This window comes from Tachypleus tridentatus, chromosome 4, assembly GCF_004210375.1.
Source record: "Tachypleus tridentatus isolate NWPU-2018 chromosome 4, ASM421037v1, whole genome shotgun sequence".
Taxonomy (NCBI): Eukaryota; Metazoa; Arthropoda; class Merostomata; order Xiphosura; family Limulidae; genus Tachypleus; species Tachypleus tridentatus.
In genome coordinates, this window is record NC_134828.1 from 90,898,081 (window position 1) to 90,922,701 (window position 24,621).

Below are 24,621 nucleotides of genomic sequence, written 5' to 3' on the forward strand. Positions count from 1 at the left end.
GAACTGTCTAAAAGAAGCTACAAACATATTAGAAATGTATTCCATACCATCACAAGTATTGTGTGTATTTGGAGGTGATCAATGGTTGTGTAGAAAATGTACAGATAAGTAGTAAGTGACTCATTTATTTATTTCTATTACGAGTTTTAACACAAATAAATCTTAACATTGATGACTTATCTATGGACAGTCGTTAAAATAATAATTTTGACATGTAGGAATCTCGTATAACACGTATAAAATATTTCGTCACAAACTAACAAAAGTTTCAATTATTATGTTAGAAACATTTTATTAAAGATTTTGTTGCATGAGTTTTATTTATTGCATAATACTGATTTAAACCTACAGACCTATTTTGTGTGCCTGGTAAAATGTATACTGCGATAATACATACTCTTCAAAAAAAGAAACGCAAAAGGCAAAATTTGAGACAAATTGTTAACAAGTTTATTCCGGTAGTTCTGTATGACATGTGTGAAACTTTGCACATTCACTGCTGAACATCCAAAGTCTGCAAAGGCGAAGCTCACGCTCACTAGGTGAAGTTTAACATCACTCAACTTCAATAACGAGTATGCCCCCCGTGAGCATCAATAACTGCTTGGCATCTCCTGCCCATGGAAGCTATGAGATGACGAATCACATCCTGTGGAATGGCTGTCCACTCAGCCTGCAAAGCTGCTGCAAGCTGAGGTAGAGTCTGCAGTTGAGGTTGTCGCCGTCGCAGACGTTGGTCCAACTCGTCCCAAATGTTCGATGGAGTTTAAATCTGGTGATCTGGAGGGCCAGGGAAGAACGTTGATGTTGTGGTGTCTCAAGAAGACAGTGGTGAGTCGGGCTGTGTGAGGACGGGCGTTGTCATGTTGAAAAACGTCGTTTCATGTTACTGACATGGGGTCTAAGAATCTCGTAGACGCATCGTTGAGCCGTAAGATTCCCTCGAATGTGCAAAAGGTCTGTTCTGGCATTATAGGCGATGGCAGCCCACATCATGACGCTACCACCACCAAATCTGTCAACTTCCTGCACACAGTTTGCTGCAAAACGTTCACCTCGGCGACGGTAAACACGGGTCCTTCCATCCTGCCTACGAAGCATAAAATGTGATTCATCGCTGAACCAAACATGCCTCCATCGTCGATGAGGCCATACCCGATGTGCCCGAGTCCACTGCAGCCGTGCTTGACGATGTTGCTGGGTGAGGATGACACCTCTGACTGGACGTCGAGGTCGGATTCTTGCATCTCGTAGACGGTTGCGTACGGTCTGATCGGAAATCCAACGCAGCCCTTGTATGGTTGAGGCACTAGACGTCGCAGTGGTGGTCCTATCCCGAAGGTGACGTAACCGGATGTTGCGATCTTGTGCGGGCGTGGTCACACGAGGTCTGCCAGATCGTGGACGGTCACGAGTTGATCCATGTTGTTGGTGACGACTCCATAGCCTTGTGATGGTGCTTGGGTGGACATTCACAGCTCTGGCAACATCTGATCGAGATTCGCCTGCTTCCAAGCGACCAATGGCATTGTTGCGTTGTGCTTCAGTCAGTCTTGGCGTAACTGTATTGCGTGTCGGTGGCTTAACACTGAGCTATGGAAACCGAGAACCCGTCACTTTTTATAGGGATTTTGCACATGTTGCACTTGCATAACATGCAGATCTCTCAAACAAATTTATTGGCCACGCATGCGTTTTGGCGAAAAATCTGATGTTTTTCTCCGTTTTCAAAGTGCACAACTTTTATTGTCATTTTGGTCTGACAATCAGTACCTTAACACGTGTAACATCACATACTCTGAACTTGTAACGTTATTACATATATTTCTCTTTAAAATAACAAAAATATCCCTTTTGCGTTTCTTTTTTTGAAGAGTATATATTACAGCATTTATAATTAAGCATAAAGATATACAATGGGTTATTTGTGCTCTGCAAACCATGAGATTAAAACCTGGTTTCTAGCAATGTAAGCTCACAAACATACCACGTGTCACTGAGGGAACACTGATTATGTTACAGTAAATAATATTTCATGTGATTGATAGTCTTGTTTTGATTTAGTTTTAATTATTGTATCATTATTTGCAGGACGTATTAAATATAATTGTAGTAATTAACTAATTGTTTAGTACTAAAAATCTTTAAACCATAAGTTTTAATTATGTCTCTTCCTTTTTTAACAAGAATTAATTAATGCATTAAGGGTAATTTTTATGACAATTTGATTATAAATGATTTAATTAACTAACAATAAATTATCTAATTAAATAGTGTTAAACATCTGTTTTAGGTTGATTTAATTAATTAATTAATTATCAATTTGATGAGACACCTGCTATATAAGTCATGGCCTCCTGTCAAGGCGACCTAGCAACATACTCCTAACGACTCGCCCTCTGATGACAACTTTTGGCATCATAACTGCCTGTTATGACGGCACAGCAACGCGTCCCTAACGATTCGTCTTCTGGTGGCAATAATAGGAGTTTTGAAATCAACATTTTCAACACACATGTGGCGCCCTTTTGAATTGCGTCTGAAGTGTAGGGCTTAATACTTTGACCACAACATTATAACACCCCATACATTTGAAAGGACGAAAATATGTGACAAAACGTTGTCCCAACACGTAGAGTGTGAGTCGAGGGTACTAACCACAAAGCCATACCAGGCCTACCTCTAATCTTACAAAATGCGAGGTCTCAAGACGGAAGGAAAGTATAAGAATATTCCTCGAGAAAAATAGAACAATCTGAGTTCTCTGGGATGGAGGCTATTTGTGAGAAACAAATCAATAAATGACAAATGACCTCCTATCAAACACAGATATGCCAATAATTTGGATATTTTGTACCTTTACATTTAGTCCAGTTTGGTTTTAGAAAGTAACAAAAATGTGTATAACCTCGTTGGATTGCATAGTTTGAGTCAAAATAAACTATCCATATTTATGTAGGATTAGAGTCCGCCATGTTAACTGACTTCACAGGTATCTTGTTAAACTTGTTACCTTACGATTTAACTGACGGGTGAAAACAATACATTGAGAAGAAACACTATTTTCCATGAGCTTTGCATCTTTGTTGTGGTAACGAAAATCAAACAACTAAGGTTGAAAAGGAATACAAATTGTGTTACGATTCTCAAACTTTATTCCGTAACAATCGAAAATGTGTTTTCTAAGTCCATGTAGTAACTGTTAATTGAAGGCCTAGCATAAAAAAAGGCCCGACATGGCCAGGTGGTTAAGGGGCTTGACTCGTAATCTAAGGGTCGCGGATTCGAATCCCCGTCACACCAAACATGCTCGCCTTTTCAGCCGTGGGGACGTTATAATGTGACTATCAATCCCACTAGTCGTTGGCAGGGGATGATAATTACTAGATGCCTTCTTTCTCTAGTCTTACACTGCTAAATTAGAGACGCCTAACGCAATTACACCTCGTGTAGCTTTGCCTGAAATTCAAAAACAAACCTACCAAGTCTTCTTTCAACCTTCAGTAGGCTCATAACACCCGTGGATTTCAGTTCTTAACACCCCGAGAGTCCTCCGTGATATGAGTGAACATTTAATCGGCTTATATGAGCGCAATAGAACAAAAATATAGTTAACATAAACCACTTGCTTATATTTATAACACAGAAGTTAGATGACAGTAGAATATTGAATTAAAATGAACCAACTGGATTTCTGGTACTTTCAATATTTAATGACAAACATCTGTTCCCATACGAACCAAAGATACTATCAACTTTCCAAAATGCAATAATTAAACTATAGAAATTAAGACGGGGACTTAATTATGATGAATCGAGTGTTAAAAAAAATATAAGTCGACGTGTTTGTTTTAGAGGAAAATCATATTGGGCTGGATAAAAAAAAAACAATATTTTAGCGTTATAAGTCCATAAAGTTAATGCTTTCATACTGAGGGTTCAGTAGGCTGGAATGGCTTGATATATATCCAGTTGATTATTTTTATTTTATGATAATTTAGAAAGTGTTCACAATAATCTTAATATTGTTTGAGCAACTCATTTTATCACATCAACTGCAAGTAATAGAGTATCATCTGACCAGCAAAGTACGAAAACCAGAAGAATTAATCACAATTATAATTACACTGTTAATAATTAGTTTTAGTGACTCGAAAAAACAGATTTATAAAAACGAGAGTTGAGTTTTGGAACTTACACTATGAATTACATCAGTATGGACGTTTTTATAATAACTGATAAACTTCCTGTTTAACGCTTAGTGGATATTTGACTGACGTCCTTAATGAGTAAGGGAAAACTCGATAATGCGACGTAACATAACAAACTACGACGGCGCAGATAGCCTAGTTGACTTGTGTCATAAAACGCTAAACCAACCAACCAATCAAACTACGACAATAATATTTTAATAGTAACTCATCATCTTTGATAAATATTTTATGATAGGACTGAAAACTTGCTATGAAAACCGTTTCATTTGTTTTACTGTGTCCGCAAGTCATTTGACAATCTCGAAAAGAATAAAGCTGCAGTTGTCAAGATAGAGAAGACTAGTCGTTAATGACAGCGAACAGACCGTGTGCATCAATCTGTCAGAATTATTTCGCTGTTTTTCAGGAATTGCTCATTGTTAAGTTTGAGGATTTATAACGCTCAATTTCAGGGCTCGATACCCGCCGTGGACAAAGCATAGATAACCTATTGTGTAGCACAACACGGTAAGATACAGAAAACAGTTACCTTCAGTGTTTAATGTTTTCAGTATCGTTCAGGAAATAATCATTAGCGCCATCTAGCAATACAAAAATAAACTATTGACATTTTGACACAACTGATATCCAAGACTTTTTTTTTTTACAACGTCAGTTTTAATTTTAAACGAGCTGCTTTCCTCATTACATTCTAAATTCCTACTTCTATAGATTCGTAATGTGTCACAATGATCACATGTTTTTAAATAAATAGTTTTTCATTATATTTTCTTGAACTTGTCAGTGAACGCCACCTATACTCTAAGTATGTTTGCGTGTTTTTCTTATAGCAAAGCCACATAGGGCTATCTGCTCAGCCCACCGAAGGGAATCGAACCCCTGATTTTAGTGATGTAAATCCGGAGGCATACCGCTGTACTAGCGTGATCTTGGCATATTGACTTTACAAAATCAAATTTAGAGTGGATGTTGTAATCACCTCGTCTGAAAACTCACAAAATCTTACTATACGTTTTGGCTCAGTAACTTGCAATGGAGAAGTAAACCTTAGAATATTGTTCCTATTGAACAAACGCTGTTTCATATTTTTTACAACCCACAAATTTATTTGAGGGATATATGCGCTAACTGTCCTAAGTGTTGAAGTGTTATGCGTTATGCTTGAGGGAAGACAGTTAGTGGAAATACTCACTAACAAATCTGGGGTACTTTACAACAACCAATAATGCTCAAATAAATGAAAGTTGAATACGTCACCCTAGCCACCCAATCAGTGCTAATGCAATACTATACAGATTAAAATAAACAGAGAAAAATCTACTTCACAGCACCGATCTATACATAAAAGCTTTAAGACTCTCAGTTCGGTTTTTGCAATGAATGAGTGATATTAGATAAATTTGATGAATTTTATTTTTCGGTACAAGTTGTCAGAAGGATTATAAATCTAATGTTTCTAAAAACCAGCTAAACAGCAGAAATTATAGTATTATACTATTTATAAACATTAATATTTATTAGTTTGTTTGTTTGTTTTTTGAATTTCGCACAAAGTTACTCGAGGGCTATCTGCGTTAGCCGTCCCTAACTTAGAGGGGTAAGACTAGAGGGATGGCATCTAGTCATCACCACCCACCGCTAACTCTTGGGCTACTCTTTTACCAACGAATAGTGGGATTGTCCGTCACATTATAACGCCCCCATGGTTGGGAGGGCGAGCACGTTTGATGCGACTGGGATTCGAACCCGCGACCCTCGGATTACGAGTCGAAAGCCTTACCACGCTTGGCCATGCCGGGCCGTAATATTTATTAGTATTTTAGAACAAATAATATGCCATATAACTATTTTTCTTCATAGAATAAGAACGTTAAAATTAATGGCTATTATATTTTCCTGTCATATAACTAAAAACTATAGAGAAAACTTTTACAAAATGATTCACTTCTTGCAGCTCACTAAAAATGATTACCGTTGAGTCAAGCTTGATATAAGCAGTGATTGGCAATAGGAAACCAAACAAACTCAATATGTCTCTTGGTATATTGTAAATAAATGGCAACAGATGGTGCTACGTTCGTCAAAATTTTGTGTGCTATGTGTTTTCTCAGTGTAGCGCTGCACACACACACACACACACACAGAAAAAGACTATTCCCATTCTGTCCATCGTTGGTGAATCGAACCTCGGATTTTTGCGCTGATAACTCCGTAAATTTATCACTGACCTTTCGGGGGTCGTGTACGGTATAATAAGAAAAAAAAATTATAAAATTATTTCTACATTAAATAATGATTAACTCATTTTAAATTTTGCAAATTAAACACATTATTTGTGATGACAGTACATTCTGGTCGATTTTACTGCGTTATATATAATCACAGACTACTGTGTCTTAAACAATAAGTTTTGATCTGTTTTACTGTGTTATATATCATCATAGAGTACTGTATCTTAAGCAATACGTCCTGGTCAATTTTACTACTGATTCTTAAACAATACGTCCTGGTCAATTTTACTACTGTATCTTAAACAATACGTCCTGGTTAATTTTACTACTGTATCTTAAACAATACGTCCTGGTCAATTTTACTACTGTATCTTAAACAATACGTCCTGGTCAATTTTACTACTGTATCTTAAACAATACGTCCTGGTTAATTTTACTACTGTATCTTAAACAATACGTCCTGGTCAATTTTACTACTGTATCTTAAACAATACGTCCTGGTCAATTTTACTACTGTACCTTAAATAATACGCCCTGGTTAATTTTACTACTGTATCTTAAACAATGCGTTCTGGTCCATTTTACTGTTTTATATGTAATCATAGACTACGGTATCTTAAACAATGCGTTCTGGTCCATTTTACTGTGTTATAAGTACTCGTTTAAGAAAAATTTAATTTCCAACTTAATTCACCCGACCAAAAAAATAGTTCGATCCTTTCCCTTGTTCTACGAAGTACAAAATATAAAGCTTTTTTTTTTCTTACAAGAAAGAAATTTTTCTTCACAGTTGATTGATACTGTTATTAAGGATTATTTGAAACTCTGTAATTGCTAAAATTAACAAACATGTTGAGACTAAAGAAATCGTTTATTGTATTCTACCTTTTACTGGCAAACAGGAATGAGAATGAAAGTAAAAAAATTAAAGTAATTTTGAATTTGAATAAATGATATCCACAAATTAAGTTTAGACTTGTTTTCAAACATATATATCGCATAGCTAATTACTTTAAAGAAAAAGGATTCTGAAACGCATCGGTCTTACGTCATCTAATTTGTATGTTCAAGGTGTAACCATGGTTATGTGGGTTTTATAATTCATAGTTTGAGTTCACGAACCAAAGAGTATGCGCAAAATACCGAATTTAATCAGTTACTTCTTACTAGGCTGTAATAGTAACATAACATCTAACGACTTCAACATCTTGGGAAGTAAAGTTAGTAAAGAAGTGTTTCTGTGCGAAAGATTGTGTGTGTGTTTTCACATAGCAAAACCACATCAGGCTATCTGCTGAGCTCATCGAGGGGAATCGAACCCACGATTTTAGCGTTGTAAATCCGTAGACATACCGCTGTACTAGCGGAGGGCTGTACGAAAATGAGCCTGTGGCTACAGTAGGTGTGTCCTGAATTAAATATAAATCAAACAACGTCAGCTTTGCTTCCAAAATCTTATACTTTTATACTTTAAATATGTTCCAATATATTGTACTGTGTGGTATGTGTGTGTGTTTTCTTATAACAAAGCCACATCGGGCTACCTGCTGAGTCCAGCGAGGGGAATCGAACTTCTGATTTAGCGTTATAAATCCGTAAATTTACCGCTGTACCAGCGGGGGACTGCTGTGTTGTACATAATTACAGATTACTACACCTTAAACAATGTATATGCTTTTATCGATTGTACTTTGTTCTATAAAATCACACACTATTCACTTTAAACAATATGTTCCAGTAAACTGTAGTGTTGAACATAATCAGACTGCTAAACTTTAAACAATAAGTTCTAGTAATTCGTATCGTGTTGTACATAATCAGAGATTACTGCACCTTGAACACTGTATGCTCTGATCGACTGTACTTTGTCACATATAATTACATATTCCTCATTTTCAAAGTTTAACTCTGCTCAATGCGATTTTGTGATATATGTCCATAGATTATTGTATATCAAACGTTAATCCGTAATCGATTATATTATGGTGCATATAGGCATTAGCTTATGATTAATTTCATTTTATTATATACGATTATTGAATTACTACATGTTAAATAGAAATTAATGTGTCATCGAAAGCACTGTGTTATATATAAGATAACAGATTGTAACTGTGCAATAAACATTAAACTAATATATTTTAAACTGTGTTATGTCTGTTACCATTGGTCACTGGTAACATCTGCAGAAGTATTCTCCATCCTTGCAAGGCCAGCAGAAGATGTCGACCGAAGACTATTGTTCAAACTGCCACTCTTAGCGAGACTGTGACTGCACAATATTTACTCTTATTTATTTCAATGCGGGGTCGATTTATATGACCAACTACATGATCTCTTTGCACTTGTTTAAAGTATTTGTACACTTAACACTTCTAACTATCAATAGTGTGTACATCGATCTTAGCTCGCTAGGAGTTTTGAACTAGATATATTTCTATTATGTCATTTTTTGTTTTATTTTCAAATACACCAGTTGAATTTTTTAAAATGTTAAGGAAATAGAACGTGAGATGGCAGCACAAGCTAAATAACTTACGTTCGCTTCACTGGAATAGAGAATGTTGTGGCTATTGCTACATTATTTTGTGACAAGTTTTAAAACTGTAATTGATAGGAGACTTTGTCTCCGAAACGTTACATAAGCGATGTTTCATATTTGCACCAGTTATCATCTAAGGTTTTTTTCGATCATTAATTACCTTTACTGACACCCAGGCCTTTATAATTGGTTAGTTTGAACTGATGTCAATATTACGTCATTTATTTAAAATATTTTGTATTATCACAAGTATAAAACTGTTGTTTGTAGCACCGTTGCAGATTATGAAAATACACAGAGCACATGATGTATCAACCACTGTTGCTTTGTTTCTCATAAACTCAACCTGATTGTATTACTACATTTTCATTTACTATTTATCAACAAGGTTATCTTGCACTTTTATCTATCTCCTAAATGTTAAGCCATACTGCTAAGGTTCGAGCAGTGTCTTAATAAATACGACTCTTATTGTTAGCTGTGTGACAGTCAATCTGTCTCCTCAGTTAAAAGTTGCGGTTGCCACTGGCTGGTTGCCCTCAGGTTTTAAACTAGAAATGGCTACGCCTTGAGTTTAAAGGCCTCTGACCCAGCCGTTCAATCCTTGTATCGCATACGTAATATGAACGTTATGTAATGCTAAACACTATAAATATTTTATTTTACATGAATTATCCTCCATAATTTTACTGACAAGGATTATTTTATTATTAGTAATTTGCCAGTATAAAAATAATATTTTGATAAAGAAACCTTGTTGGAACACTTAGTCAGGACTTATCTTTACCTGTAAATTACTAAAAAACGTGGATCTAAATATCTTCGATAACTAAATCAAAGATTACTGTCATTATTATTTATCTTTTTATGTCTACTTTTTTATAAAATATGTAAAGCTTTGCATCTGGCTACGTAATAACTTTAAAATGATTCCGCAGAATGTGGGTTAAGGCGTTAGACTCGTAATCTTAGGGTCGCAGGTTCGAATCCCGGTCGCACCAAACATGCTCGCCCTTTCAGCTGTGGGAGCGTTATAATGTGACGGCCAATCCCATTATTCATTGGTAAAAGAGTAGCCCAAGAGTTGGCGGTGGGTAATGATGACTAGCTGCCTTCCCTCTAGTCTTACACTGTTAAATTAGGGACGGCTAGTGCAGATAGCCCTGGTGTAGTTTTGCGCGAAATTAAAAACAAAACAAACCAAACTTACGTACAAACCGTCTTAGTTTCAAGCTCTGTGGATGGAGGCTCGTAAAAGAGAGTTACTACCAAAGAAAACCTGACGTCCAATTTTTACTTGTAAACGAATAAAAATGTTTTAACTAAATAATTATAAATATTGACGAAACAACACGAAATATTAATGCCTTTAAACAGAGTAGAAAGTTTAGTATTAATATTTTTAGGGTTAAGAAGCTAAGCATTAAATATTATTTACTTTCCACAAGATAAAATATTTTGACCAGATAATCATAAATGTTTAAAAAATAAAAACGTCAAAAAATACAAGTTTCCTATCGCATAATTATAAATGCTGAATATTATAAAAAATATATAAAGAAATCTTTTAAAAAAGCAACAGGTTTTGGCTAGATAGTTCGAAATGTTGAAAAGAAAACATGAATACAAAATCTTCTGTACATGTAAAATAGTTTTAAACTAAATATAACATATCTATCAAGAGTTTGTTTCTTTTGTTTTTAATTTTCGTGCAAAACTACACGAAGGCTAGACCCGGCATGGCCTAGCGCGTAAGGCGTGCGACTCGTAATCTGATGGTCGTGGGTTCGCGCCCGCGTCGCGCTAAACATGCTCGCCCTCCCAGCCATGTGGGTGTATAATGTCACGGTCAATCCCACTATTCGTTGGTAAAAGAGTTGCCCAAGAGTTGGCGGTGGGTGGTGATGACTAGCTGCCTTCCCTCTAGTATTACACTGCTAAATTAGGGACGGCTAGCACAGATAGCCCTCGAGTAGCTTTGTGCGAAATTCCCAAACAAACACGAGGGCTATCTGGGATAGATGTCTCTAATATATCAATGTACAACTAGAGGGAAGACAGCTAGTCATCCACCACCCACCGCCAACTCTTGGGCTACTCTTTTACCAACGAATAGTTATATTGACTGTAATATTATAACGCCCCCACGGCTGAAAAGGCAAGCATGTTTGGTGCGACAGGAATTCGAACCCGTGACCCTCAGATTAGGAATCGAACGCCTTAACCTACCTGGCCATGCCCGGCCTATGAGAGTTTGTTTTACTTCACCATATAGTACGTCACAGATTCTATTTCCAATTTTACCTCTAGTGAAAAATAAAAGAAATATCTATGACTCCGTTCAAGAAAAAGCGGCACCTCTAGGTGTTGCGCTAAATTTGTGAAATATTACGTCCCAGGTGGCGCTGATGAGTAAAAATAAGCCACTCAACCCCATTATTCAGAATATTTTTTTCAGATTTGAAGTTCTTAGTTTTAGAAGTTTCATTGTTACCATCTTCTCCAGAATCAATGTTACAAACTTGCTTTATTTTAATATAATTCTATTTTGACCTCTCTGGTCACTTGACCTTCACATTGGCCTTCTGTCTCCATTTTCAACAACATTTCTTCTTTTCCAATTAACGTGATTTGTAATATTTGATCATGAATACTAAAGTAAACAGCATATACAAACACCACAGTTTCCTTTCTTTCAATGTTTATGTTGCTGTCAAGACATTTTACAGATTTTACTTATGAATATATATTTTTTAATAAGAAAATGTAGCTTTCTCAGATTACGTAGTCTGGCGCTTCCAATCTGTTTCTCGGCTTTGACATTTTTTCCCTCAATTTGGGTCATTTTTTCGACACCAGGGGTTGTAAGATGTGCACATTTATGTACACGGTAATAGTTTTAAAATTTAGTTCCTGAAAACGGAGTGTAAAATTTCGACCAATTAGCACCATGGTGACTCAGCGGTATGCTTGAGCACTTATAACACTAAAACCAGGGGATTCAATACCCCTGGTATGCGCAGCTTGTATACAATCCATAGATAACTTTCATGAAAATGCACACATATATACACTGAGTAGGTAATAACAAAAATTGGAAACTTTACGAGCAAAAAATTGGGTTGAGGAACCAAACACGAAATCTCCATTTCTGTAAACGAAAGTAGTAATTTTCGACTAGATTACAAATTTCGAGAAAGTAAACACGCAATCTTTATTTTTATAAATATAATACAAAATTCGGGCTAAGTAATTACAAATGTTGAAACGTGAGCGCAATTTTTTTTTTCTGTAAACAGAGCAGAGATTTTAGGCCAAATAATTACAGATTTTGAGCGATTAGACAACAAGTCTTCGTTTTTGTAAACAGAGCGAAGTGTTTCAGTTGGATAGTTACAAGCGAAGAAAAATGAACATAAAACCTTCGTTTGTGTAAGAAGTGCTAACTTTCTGTTATGTAATTACAAACTGTAAACAAATTATAATAAAGAGATATATTTTTCTAGAAAATAAGCATGTTTTGAAAAATCAAATGAAAAAAATCATTGGGCAGAACTTTGTTTTTTTGGAATTTCGCACAGCTATCTGTTCTTAATTTAGCAGTGTAAGACTAGAGGGAAGGCAGCTAGTCATCACCACCAACTCTTGGGCTACTCTTTTACCAACGAAAAGTGGGATTAACTCCCACGGCTGGGAGGGCAAGGATGTTTGGCGCGACTCGGGCGCGAAGCCGCTACCCTCAGATTACGAAGCGCACGCCTTAACGCGCTAGGCCATGCCAGGCCTTTGGGCAGAACTAAGCTAGCACATTGTGTAGTTCTGTTAAACAAACAACGTCAGTACCACCGTGCCTAAGCTCCTTCGATGGAAAGATGAAAATAAAAACACTACAATGCTGTGGGAATTGCAAGATTGAAAGTTTGGGGAGTAAACCTCTCAGAATCTTTGCTTGGCTAGAGATAAACTCTCTTCCACTTCAATAAAAATATGACTTCTGTATGACTATCACCTTTACTATACCTTATTACACATAAAGAGAGAGAATTATAAGTTAGACTTATTTCAAACTTTTTAATATGGCATATATATTCATACCCGCTGAACAAATCTAAACTTTATTCTCGGTTGGTCTAATTAGAATAAACAGGATATGGAATAACTTTTTTTTTTATATCGGATTGTGTATTTTACTTATCTTTGTTATTCGGTGAAAATGTTGAATGCTGGCCGTCTGCTTGTGCATATGTTAATTAACAGAACGCATAAATAGCTCGTGCTCCATACGTTCTTGTATCCAACAAATGGAGAGAACATTTCCTGGTGTTTATTTCTTTTTTTTTGAATTTCGAGCAAAGCTATGTGAGGGATATCTGCGCCCTAATTTAACAGTGTAACACCCACCGCCAAATTCTGAGCTACTCTTTTACCAACGAATAGTGGGATTGGCCGTCACATTATAACGTACCCACGGCTGAGTTGGTGAGCATGTTTGGTATGAAGGGAAGTCGAACCTGCGACCCTCACGTTACAAATCGATCGCCCTGACCATCTGGCTATACCGAGCCGTTTCGTGATGGGGAATTTGATGGGACAGAAATACATTTGCTGTAAACAACTTTCGATATCAAATAGTTGAACGTCCTTATTACAGGTACCGGTGCTTTTCATGAAGTTAATAGCAGTGCTTATATAAACCAATTGGGGTTTATGCGATTCTTTTATTAGCGTCGGCACGTTTTTTGGAGTCCGGAAAGAACACTCTTTGCCTAAACTTGGGCTACAACAGTAAGTTCACTCACTAAACGAGTGCAAACTGCAAAGCACGCGATTTCAAATAGAGGGAGGTCCCTCACCCCATTAGAAAAAAACACCAGATAAACTCCCAACGTAATTTCTGTTACGGCTTTTTTTTTTTTTTTTGTTAATGTCATAGAACAGAAGTGATAAACTTTTGAGGCCACACCCAGACGGTTGCTGTTTTATTACAAGTGTTAGGTTAATTAAACCTGTTTTCTACAGAAGAAATACGCAGGTTTGAAGAGATTTTGTGACATTCATAGAAAATAGATATAATAATTACTGCAAAATTGCACTTGTTTTATATGTATCCAAATAGGTTATTACTTGTTTTGTATTTATCCAAATAGGTTATTACTTATTTTGTATTTATCCAAATAGGTTATTACTTATTTTGTATTTATCCAAATAGGTTATTACTTATTTTGTATTTATCCAAATAAGTTATTCTAAATGTAAAACGTTTGTTTGTTTCTCTCTTCATCAGTCTGGCATGGCCAGGTGGTTGGGTACTCGACTCGTAATATGAGGGTCGCAAGTTCGAATCCCCATCGCACCAAACACGCTCGCTCTTTCAGCCATGGGTGCGTTATAACGGGACAGCCAATCCCACTATTTCTTGGTAAAAGAGTAGCCCAAGAGTTGACTATGGTTGGTGAGGACTATCTTCCTTCCTTCCTTCCTTCTAGTCTTACACTGCTAAATTAAGGACGGTTAACGTAAGTAGTTCTCGTGTAGCTTTGCGCGAAATTCAAAAAACCAAACTTACGGTTTTTCAGCACCGTAAGTGCTCGATCAAGAGGTTAAGTAGGTGCTGTGGGTTAATTAACTCAGTGCTTAAGGTTAATATAAGCATAAATCGCGCCTTAAAGGTTAATAACGAATATCAATAATTAAGTTAAGTGACGTAGCTTAACTGTACTAAACTCCATAAAGACAAAGTAACGACCTCTAGAAGAAGGAAAATGCGGCTTACAGAATTTATTGAGAAATATTCTTCCTGTCTGATTTCTAAGACTCCGCCTTTCTAATTAAAAAGCAGCGCAGGAAACTTCGCGAGGAGAGAACTCCAACTAGACAAGCAGGACCAATCAAATCGTATCATATACGCGTTTTCATTGAAGGCTCTCCACGTTAGATCGTAGTTATCTTTGTCAAGAATGTAGTTCTATATTAGTTGTCGACTCACTCACGTGTCAGCTGTGTCCAGGTGTTAATCTCGTGAAAGATCTTGTCTCGAAATACAATAACTATTAAGCCAGTTTTCCTAACTCGTGCATAGGTCAAACACCTTAACAACATTTTACCGGATGAAAACTATGATAAACACATTAATTTAATCTTCTCAATTTCTGGTGCCCCTCTCAGGTTTCAGTTTCTACAAGACAAGGTTACTTAACGCAGTTTCTTATTGAAAATTTTAAAATATTTGCACGAAACCAGATCCGAAATGTGTAGGTGAACTGTTCATAAGTATACAGATATTCTGAAACTGGTTATTTAGGAGTTTCCACGTGGCTCTTAAGCCTTTTACAGGATGAATAATAAGGAGTTTCAGGACTGCTTTTCACAGGAGAGACAATCTCCACCACGATTCTCGGCTTATACCATAGAACAACTTCTGTCTAAAGACATGTCCAAATGTACGTCACTCCTTTCCTCCGAATCGCCAAAGTTCGACACAGGTGATACGGGTCAGCCTGAAAAAGATAATGCGTTAAGTTTGACAATGGTTAATATGACAGGTAAGGGCCATCTCTGTATAATACGAGTCATAGTTAGAAAAGAAAAGGGGTTGAATTCATAGTCTAATATGTATTACTAGATATGGTTTGAATCTAGCATGTTTCAATGAACTTTCTATTCAATCCAAGCTACCTAAACAGATTAGAAACTAAAATAACTAATTAACAACACAGCGAATTTAATAAACCAATCTAAATATCAAAGAACAAATAACTGAAAACATTTTTAAATTACATTCATTCAATAGTTGGGTACCTCTGCTGTAATCGAACATCTAACAAGGTTCAACAAGCTTACGGATTTAGATTAGTCCGTATCCTATATAGTAAGCCAAAATATCAATGTAAAACTCGAGATTTAAATTAGACTTTATCCCAAATAGTAAGCCAACAGAGCAAGGTAAATCTAGAGATTTAGATTAGTCCTTATCCTATATAGTAAGCCAAAATATCAATGTAAAACTCGAGATTTAAATTAGACTTTATCCCAAATAGTAAGCCAACAGAGCAAGGTAAATCTAGAGATTTAGATTAGATCTTATCCTATATAGTAAGCCAAAATATCAATGTAAAACTCGAGATTTAAATTAGACTTTATCCCAAATAGTAAGCCAACAGAGCAAGGTAAATCTAGAGATTTAGATTAGTCCTTATCCTATATAGTAAGTCAAAAAATTAATATAAAACTCGAGATTTAAATTAGACTTTATCCCATATAGTAAGCCAACAAAGCAAGGTAAATCTAGAGATTTAGATTAGTCCTTATCCTATATATTAAGTCAAAAAATCAATGTAAAACTCGATATTTAAATTAGACTTTATCCCATATAGTAAGCCAACAAAGCAAAGTAAATCTAAAGATTTAGATTAGTCCTTATCCCATATAGTAAGCCAACAAAGCAAGGTAAATCTCTAGATTTAGGTTAGTCGTTATCCCATATAGTAAGCTAACATAGCATTGTAATTCTCAAAATAATAAATTAATAATAAGTGAATGAAAAGTAATAACGAACTTTTAAGCCATACTGTAAATAAAAGTAAGATTAATGAATGAGGGGGCAACTACTTGGAGCTGTCTCATTCATGTTTTGTCACTGATTCTCTCATTCCCAAATTACAGTTTTTATTCTAGCTTAAAAGCAAGATAAAACTGTTTCATTGTTGTTTCGAACACTTATGAAGTATTAATTTTGATATTTTATATTGTTTCAAATATTCACTGATGTGTAGTATAAAGTTTTACCAAGTATTATTGACAAATACGTACAAGAGAAACACTTTATTTTGTATTATACTTTCTTAGATATATATATATGAAACATTTCATTGTAAGAGTAACTCCCCTAGTAGAAAACACTTTGTACTACATTGTACTGAACTCTATGTAATAAACAACACTTTATTCCACTTGATAAGTGAACTGGTAGATAACACTTTATTCCACTTGATAAGTGAACTGGTAGATAACACTTTATTCCACTTGATAAGTGAAGTGGTAGATAACACTTTATTCCACATCATAAGGCTTTAATAAGTACATTTATTCCACCTTGTACTTTATGTGTTTTTAACTATTTGTTGACAATCATATGTAATCGTACATAAAACACTTTATTCCACATTATAAGGCTTGTTATAGAAAAAGAGTATTATACATTGTACTGTATGTGATGTATAACAGTTTATTCCATGTTATTGTACTCTGTTTGATTTGTTTGTTTGTTTGTTTGTTTTGGAATTTCGCACAAAGCTACTCGAGGGCTATCTGTGCTAGCCGTCCCTAATTTAGCAGTGTAAGACTAGAGGGAAGGCAGCTAGTCATCACCACCCACCGCCAACTCTTGGGCTACTCTTTTACCAACGAATAGTGGGATTGATCGTAACATTATACACCCCCACGGCTGGGAGGGCGAGCATGTTTAGCGCGACGCGGGCGCGAACCCGCGACCCTCGGATTACGAGTCGCACGCCTTACGCGCTTGGCCATGCCAGGCCATATTTAAGACTAGATGGAAGGCAGCTAGTCATCACCACTCACCGCCAACTCTTGGGCTACTCTTTTACCAACGAATAGTGGCATTGGTCGTCACATTATAACGCCCCCACGGCTGGGAGGGCGAGCATGTTTTGGCGCGACTCGGGCGCGAACCCGCGACCCTTAGATTACGAAGCGCACGCCTTAACGCGCTAGGCTCTGTTTGATACATAACACTTCATTCCCCATGATAAGTGCTGAAAAATATCACTTTATTTCACCTTATAAGCCATCTCTTTATAACAGTTTATCTCACATTATATATCCTGTGATAGGTAATTATACATTATAACTCGCGTAATATATGAACTATATTCTACATTTTTTTTCGTGTGATATATAACACTGTATTCCACTTTATAAGTCATGATATAATTAACACTTTATTCCACGTCATCAGGCCCGTAATAGATAACATTGTATTTCACATTACAAGTCATGAAATGAATATAACACTACAGGTTTTTAAAGGATAAATGTTAATTTACATTGTACTTTAAGTGATAGATAAAACTTTATATCACGTTATAAGTAATTTAATAAATAAAGTTTATTCCATATTATAAATCATGCAGTAAATAATCACTATTTTACGTTATACTCTATGTTAAAGCTAACACTTCATTAATATAATTCCACATTACAAGTCATGTAATGGATAAACTCTACTGTACCTTGCACTCTACATTATAAATACCTCATTATTCCACATTACAAGTCATTTAATATATAAACTTTACTGTACCTTGCACTCTACGTTATAAATACCTCATTGTTCCACATTACAAGTCATTTAATAGATAAACTCTACTGTACCTTGCACTCTACGTTATAAATACCTCATTGTTCCACATTACAAGTCATTTAATAGATAAACTTTACTGTACCTTGCACTCTACGTTATAAATATTACATCATTCCACATTACAAATCATTTAATAGATAAACTTTACTGTACCTTGCACTCTACGTTATAAATACCTCATTATTCCACATTACAAATCATTTAATAGATAAACTTTACTGTACCTTGCACTCTACGTTATAAATATTACATCATTCCACATTACAAATCATTTAATAGATAAACTTTACTGTACCTTGCACTCTACGTTATAAATACCTCATTATTCCACATTACAAATCATTTAATAGATAAACTTTACTGTACCTTGCACTCTACGTTATAAATATTACATCATTCCACATTACAAATCATTTAATAGATAAACTTTACTGTACCTTGCACTCTACGTTATAAATATTACATTATTCCACATTACAAATCATTTAATAGATAAACTTTACTGTACCTTGCACTCTACGTTGTAAATACCTCATTGTTCCACTTTACAAGTCATTTAATAGATAAACTTTACCTTGCACTCTACGTTATAAATATTACATTATTCCACATTACAAATCATTTAATAGATAAACTTTACTGTACCTTGCACTATACGTTATAAATATTACATTATTCCACATTACAAATCATTTAATAGATAAACTTTACTGTACCTTGCACTCTACGTTATAAATATTACATTATTCCACATTACAAATCATTTAATAGATAAACTTTACTGTACCTTGCACTCTACGTTATAAATATTACATTATTCCACATTACAAATCATTTAGTAGATAAACTTTACTGTACCTTGCACTCTACGTTATAAATACCTCATTATTCCACATTACAAATCATTTAATAGATAAACTTTACTGTACCTTGCACTCTACCTTATAAATACCTCATTATTCCACATTACAAGTCATTTAATGGATAAACTTTACTACACCTTGCACTCTACGTTATAAATACCTCATTATTCCACATTACAAATCATTTAATAGATAAACTTTACTACACCTTGCACTCTACGTTATAAATACCTCATTATTCCACATTACTAATCATCTAATAGATAAACTTTACTGCACCTTGCACTCTACGTTATAAATACCTCATTATTCCACATTACAAGTCATTTGATAGATAAACTTTACTGTACCTTGCACTCTACGTTATAAATATTACATCATTCCACATTACAAATCATTTAATAGATAAACTTTACTGTACCTTGCACTCTACGTTATAAATACCTCATTATTCCACATTACAAATCATTTAATAGATAAACTTTACTGTACCTTGCACTCTACGTTATAAATATTACATTATTCCACATTACAAATCATTTAATAGATAAACTTTACTGTACCTTGCACTCTACGTTATAAATACCTCATTGTTCTACTTTACAAGTCATTTAATAGATAAACTTTACCTTGCACTCTACGTTGTAAATATTACATTATTCCACATTACAAGTCATTTAATAGATAAACTTTACTGCACCTTGCACTCTACGTTATAAATAACTCATTATTCCACTTTACAAGTCATTTAATAGATAAACTTTACTGTACCTTGCACTCTACGTTATAAATACCTCATTATTCCACATTACAAATCATTTAATAGATAAACTTTACTGTACCTTGCACTCTACGTTATAAATATTACATCATTCCACATTACAAATCATTTAATAGATAAACTTTACTGTACCTTGCACTCTACGTTATAAATACCTCATTATTCCACATTACAAATCATTTAATAGATAAACTTTACTGTACCTTGCACTCTACGTTATAAATATTACATCATTCCACATTACAAATCATTTAATAGATAAACTTTACTGTACCTTGCACTCTACGTTATAAATATTACATTATTCCACATTACAAATCATTTAATAGATAAACTTTACTGTACCTTGCACTCTACGTTGTAAATACCTCATTGTTCCACTTTACAAGTCATTTAATAGATAAACTTTACCTTGCACTCTACGTTATAAATATTACATTATTCCACATTACAAATCATTTAATAGATAAACTTTACTGTACCTTGCACTATACGTTATAAATATTACATTATTCCACATTACAAATCATTTAATAGATAAACTTTACTGTACCTTGCACTCTACGTTATAAATATTACATTATTCCACATTACAAATCATTTAATAGATAAACTTTACTGTACCTTGCACTCTACGTTATAAATATTACATTATTCCACATTACAAATCATTTAGTAGATAAACTTTACTGTACCTTGCACTCTACGTTATAAATACCTCATTATTCCACATTACAAATCATTTAATAGATAAACTTTACTGTACCTTGCACTCTACCTTATAAATACCTCATTATTCCACATTACAAGTCATTTAATGGATAAACTTTACTACACCTTGCACTCTACGTTATAAATACCTCATTATTCCACATTACAAATCATTTAATAGATAAACTTTACTACACCTTGCACTCTACGTTATAAATACCTCATTATTCCACATTACTAATCATCTAATAGATAAACTTTACTGCACCTTGCACTCTACGTTATAAATACCTCATTATTCCACATTACAAGTCATTTGATAGATAAACTTTACTGTACCTTGCACTCTACGTTATAAATATTACATCATTCCACATTACAAATCATTTAATAGATAAACTTTACTGTACCTTGCACTCTACGTTATAAATACCTCATTATTCCACATTACAAATCATTTAATAGATAAACTTTACTGTACCTTGCACTCTACGTTATAAATATTACATTATTCCACATTACAAATCATTTAATAGATAAACTTTACTGTACCTTGCACTCTACGTTATAAATACCTCATTGTTCTACTTTACAAGTCATTTAATAGATAAACTTTACCTTGCACTCTACGTTGTAAATATTACATTATTCCACATTACAAGTCATTTAATAGATAAACTTTACTGCACCTTGCACTCTACGTTATAAATAACTCATTATTCCACTTTACAAGTCATTTAATAGATAAACTTTACTGTACCTTGCACTCTACCTTATAAATATCTCATTATTCCACATTACAAGTCATTTAATAGATAAACTTTACTACACCTTGCACTCTACCTTATAAATACCTCATTATTCCACATTACAAATCATTTAATAGATAAACTTTACTGCACCTTGCACTCTACGTTATAAATACCTCATTATTCCACTTTACAAGTCATTTAATAGATAAACTTTACCTTGCACTCTACGTTATAAATACCTCATTATTCCACTTTACAAGTCATTTAATAGATAAACTTTACTGTACCTTGCACTCTACCTTATAAATACCTCATTATTCCACATTACAAGTCATTTAATAGATAAACTTTACTACACCTTGCACTCTACGTTATAAATACCTCATTATTCCACATTACAAGTCATTTAATAGATAAACTTCACTGTACCTTGCACTCTACGTTATAAATATTACATCATTCCACATTACAAATCATTTAATAGATAAACTTTACTGTACCTTGCACTCTACGTTATAAATACCTCATTATTCCACATTACAAATCATTTAATAGATAAACTTTACTGTACCTTGCACTCTACGTTATAAATATTACATTATTCCACATTACAAATCATTTAATAGATAAACTTTCCTGTACCTTGCACTATACGTTATAAATATTACATTATTCCACATTACAAATCATTTAATAGATAAACTTTACTGTACCTTGCACTCTACCTTATAAATACCTCATTATTCCACATTACAAGTCATTTAATAGATAAACTTTACTACACCTTGCACTCTACGTTATAAATACCTCATTATTCCACATTACAAATCATTTAATAGATAAACTTTACTGCACCTTGCACTCTACGTTATAAATACCTCATTATTCCACTTTACAAATCATTTAATAGATAAACTTTACTGTACCTTGCACTCTACGTTATAAATACCTCATTATTCCACATTACAAGTCATTTAATAGATAAACTTTACTGCACCTTGCACTCTACGTTATAAATACCTCATTATTCCACATTACAAATCATTTAATAGATAAACTTTACTGCACCTTGCACTCTACGTTATAAATACCTCATTATTCCACTTTACAAGTCATTTAATAGATAAACTTTACTGTACCTTGCACTCTACGTTATAAATACCTCATTATTCCACATTACAAGTCATTTAATAGATAAACTTTACTGCACCTTGCACTCTACGTTATAAATACCTCATTATTCCACTTTACAAGTCATTTAATAGATAAACTTTACTGCACCTTGCACTCTACGTTATAAATACCTCATTGTTCCACTTTACAAGTTATTTAATAGATAAACTTTACTGTACCTTGCACTCTACGTTATAAATATTACATTATTCCACATTACAAGTCATTTAATAGATAAACTTTTTTTGGACAACGAACGCCATCTTAATATTTATTATAATTCTTCTAGATGTTTATTTGGTAGTAAGCTGTATGTAGAAATAAAATATATTTTTATATCTGTCTATTTACAGTTTAGTTTACACTTGTTTACTACTTAATTAATAAAAACAAACAATAAATTATTTTAAATTTAACAGCGTTTAAAAATTCTTGATGACGAGAATCCCACTTGAAATAAAACTGTATCTCAAAACAGTTGGTATGGGTATTAATACTTTTATTATCAATAAAAGTGATAATACCAATACCAGTCGTTCTGAGTTATAACGTTTGAAAAGGTCGGTTATTAACTATTCTATTTATATAAAACAACTAGTACCACAGTTTTTAACTGCCTCCAACGTTTAGAAAGAAGGTAACTTCTTTCTCTCTGCTTCCATTTTATTTTTCATAGGGTTCTTTTCACTTAACAAATACGAACATCCTCACGAACATTGATTGTTGAAACTGCGCAAATCAGGAGAAGAAAACAGTTTAACAACAATTCACGTTGTTAAAACGTAAGTTACGACATAAGTTTAACTTCTCTTCTCTACTGTGTTCACAAAGGGCAAATTATGACACACTTTAATAGTGAAGAAAGTTGGGAGAAAATGGCTTCTTTGCATGTCTATATAACATTTAACGTTTAACCAAGACCCTTATGAAATGGCTTCTTTGCATGTCTATATGACATTTAACGTTTAACCAAGACCCTTATGAAATGGCTTCTTTGCATGTCTATATGACATTTAACGTTTAACCAAGACCCTTATGAAATGGCTTCTTTGCATGTCTATATGACATTTAACGTTTAACCAAGATCCTTACGATCAACCTACTTCACATTTTACGTTATACAGTGCACATAACATGAAGAGAAATCTAGCATTCGGTTCATCACTTGTTCATAAGTTACGGCGGTAAGCTTGGACAATTGTAAACGGAAAAACAATATAGATTGGTTTCTTCCAGTGGTTAACTTAGAGCGTAAATTTTATCCCACTTAAATACGTTATGGAAATAAAATCGACATATGAATTACATATTATGCGTTTTAATACGCTTTAACCCAAACATTCTATCTATTTACTATTGGAAATTCTGCTTAACTCTGTTTCTTTTTTTTTTCCTTCGCCATTTAGGAATATCAAAGAGGACTTCAGATATTTCTCAATCTTCAAATAACAGAGATGTGTTACAGAAGGAAGCGAAACCACACAGTTCGGAATCTTGCCATCAATTTGATGAAAAAGAGAAACGTTGCACCAATCGTAATTCTTCTTACGAAACGACTGCTGTGAGTTCCTCTCTCTCACAGACTTCAAGTATTAACGACTCTTTATGTCCTGCAGAATCTGTGAGAGGATTTATGGTCGGAGATCTTTACATGAATAAACCACTGAAGATTAGAAGGAGTCGAACAACGTTCACTACGTTACAATTGCACCAGTTAGAGCGGACGTTCGAGAAATGTCAATATCCTGATGTTTTCACTCGAGAAGAGCTCGCCACGAGACTGAATCTGAGTGAAGCACGTGTGCAGGTAATTGTTTTTTTACGCCGTAGAGTGTTAATGTATTTTAACTAATATTCATAGTACAAAGAGGATCATACGTAATTTAGGTATTACCGAGAACTACTTCGAAACTTTAGAGTAATCATATGCAAATTAATATGATAATATTTTACAACAGCAGTAAAAAAGTAA

The 24,621-nt window shown here is 34.3% G+C and overlaps 1 protein-coding gene across 1 annotated transcript in view; it reads left to right on the forward strand.

Annotated features, from left to right (window-relative positions):
* Positions 1 to 14,989: 14,989 nt before the first annotated feature.
* LOC143248379 (uncharacterized) overlaps positions 14,990 to 24,621 on the forward strand; it is a 30,676-nt gene continuing 21,044 nt past the window's right edge. The window contains exons 1-2 of the mRNA XM_076496740.1: positions 14,990 to 15,529; positions 24,056 to 24,456. Coding sequence (XP_076352855.1) covers positions 15,322 to 15,529; positions 24,056 to 24,456 — 609 coding nt within the window. The 5' untranslated portion in view covers positions 14,990 to 15,321. The remainder of the gene's footprint in view (positions 15,530 to 24,055; positions 24,457 to 24,621) is intronic.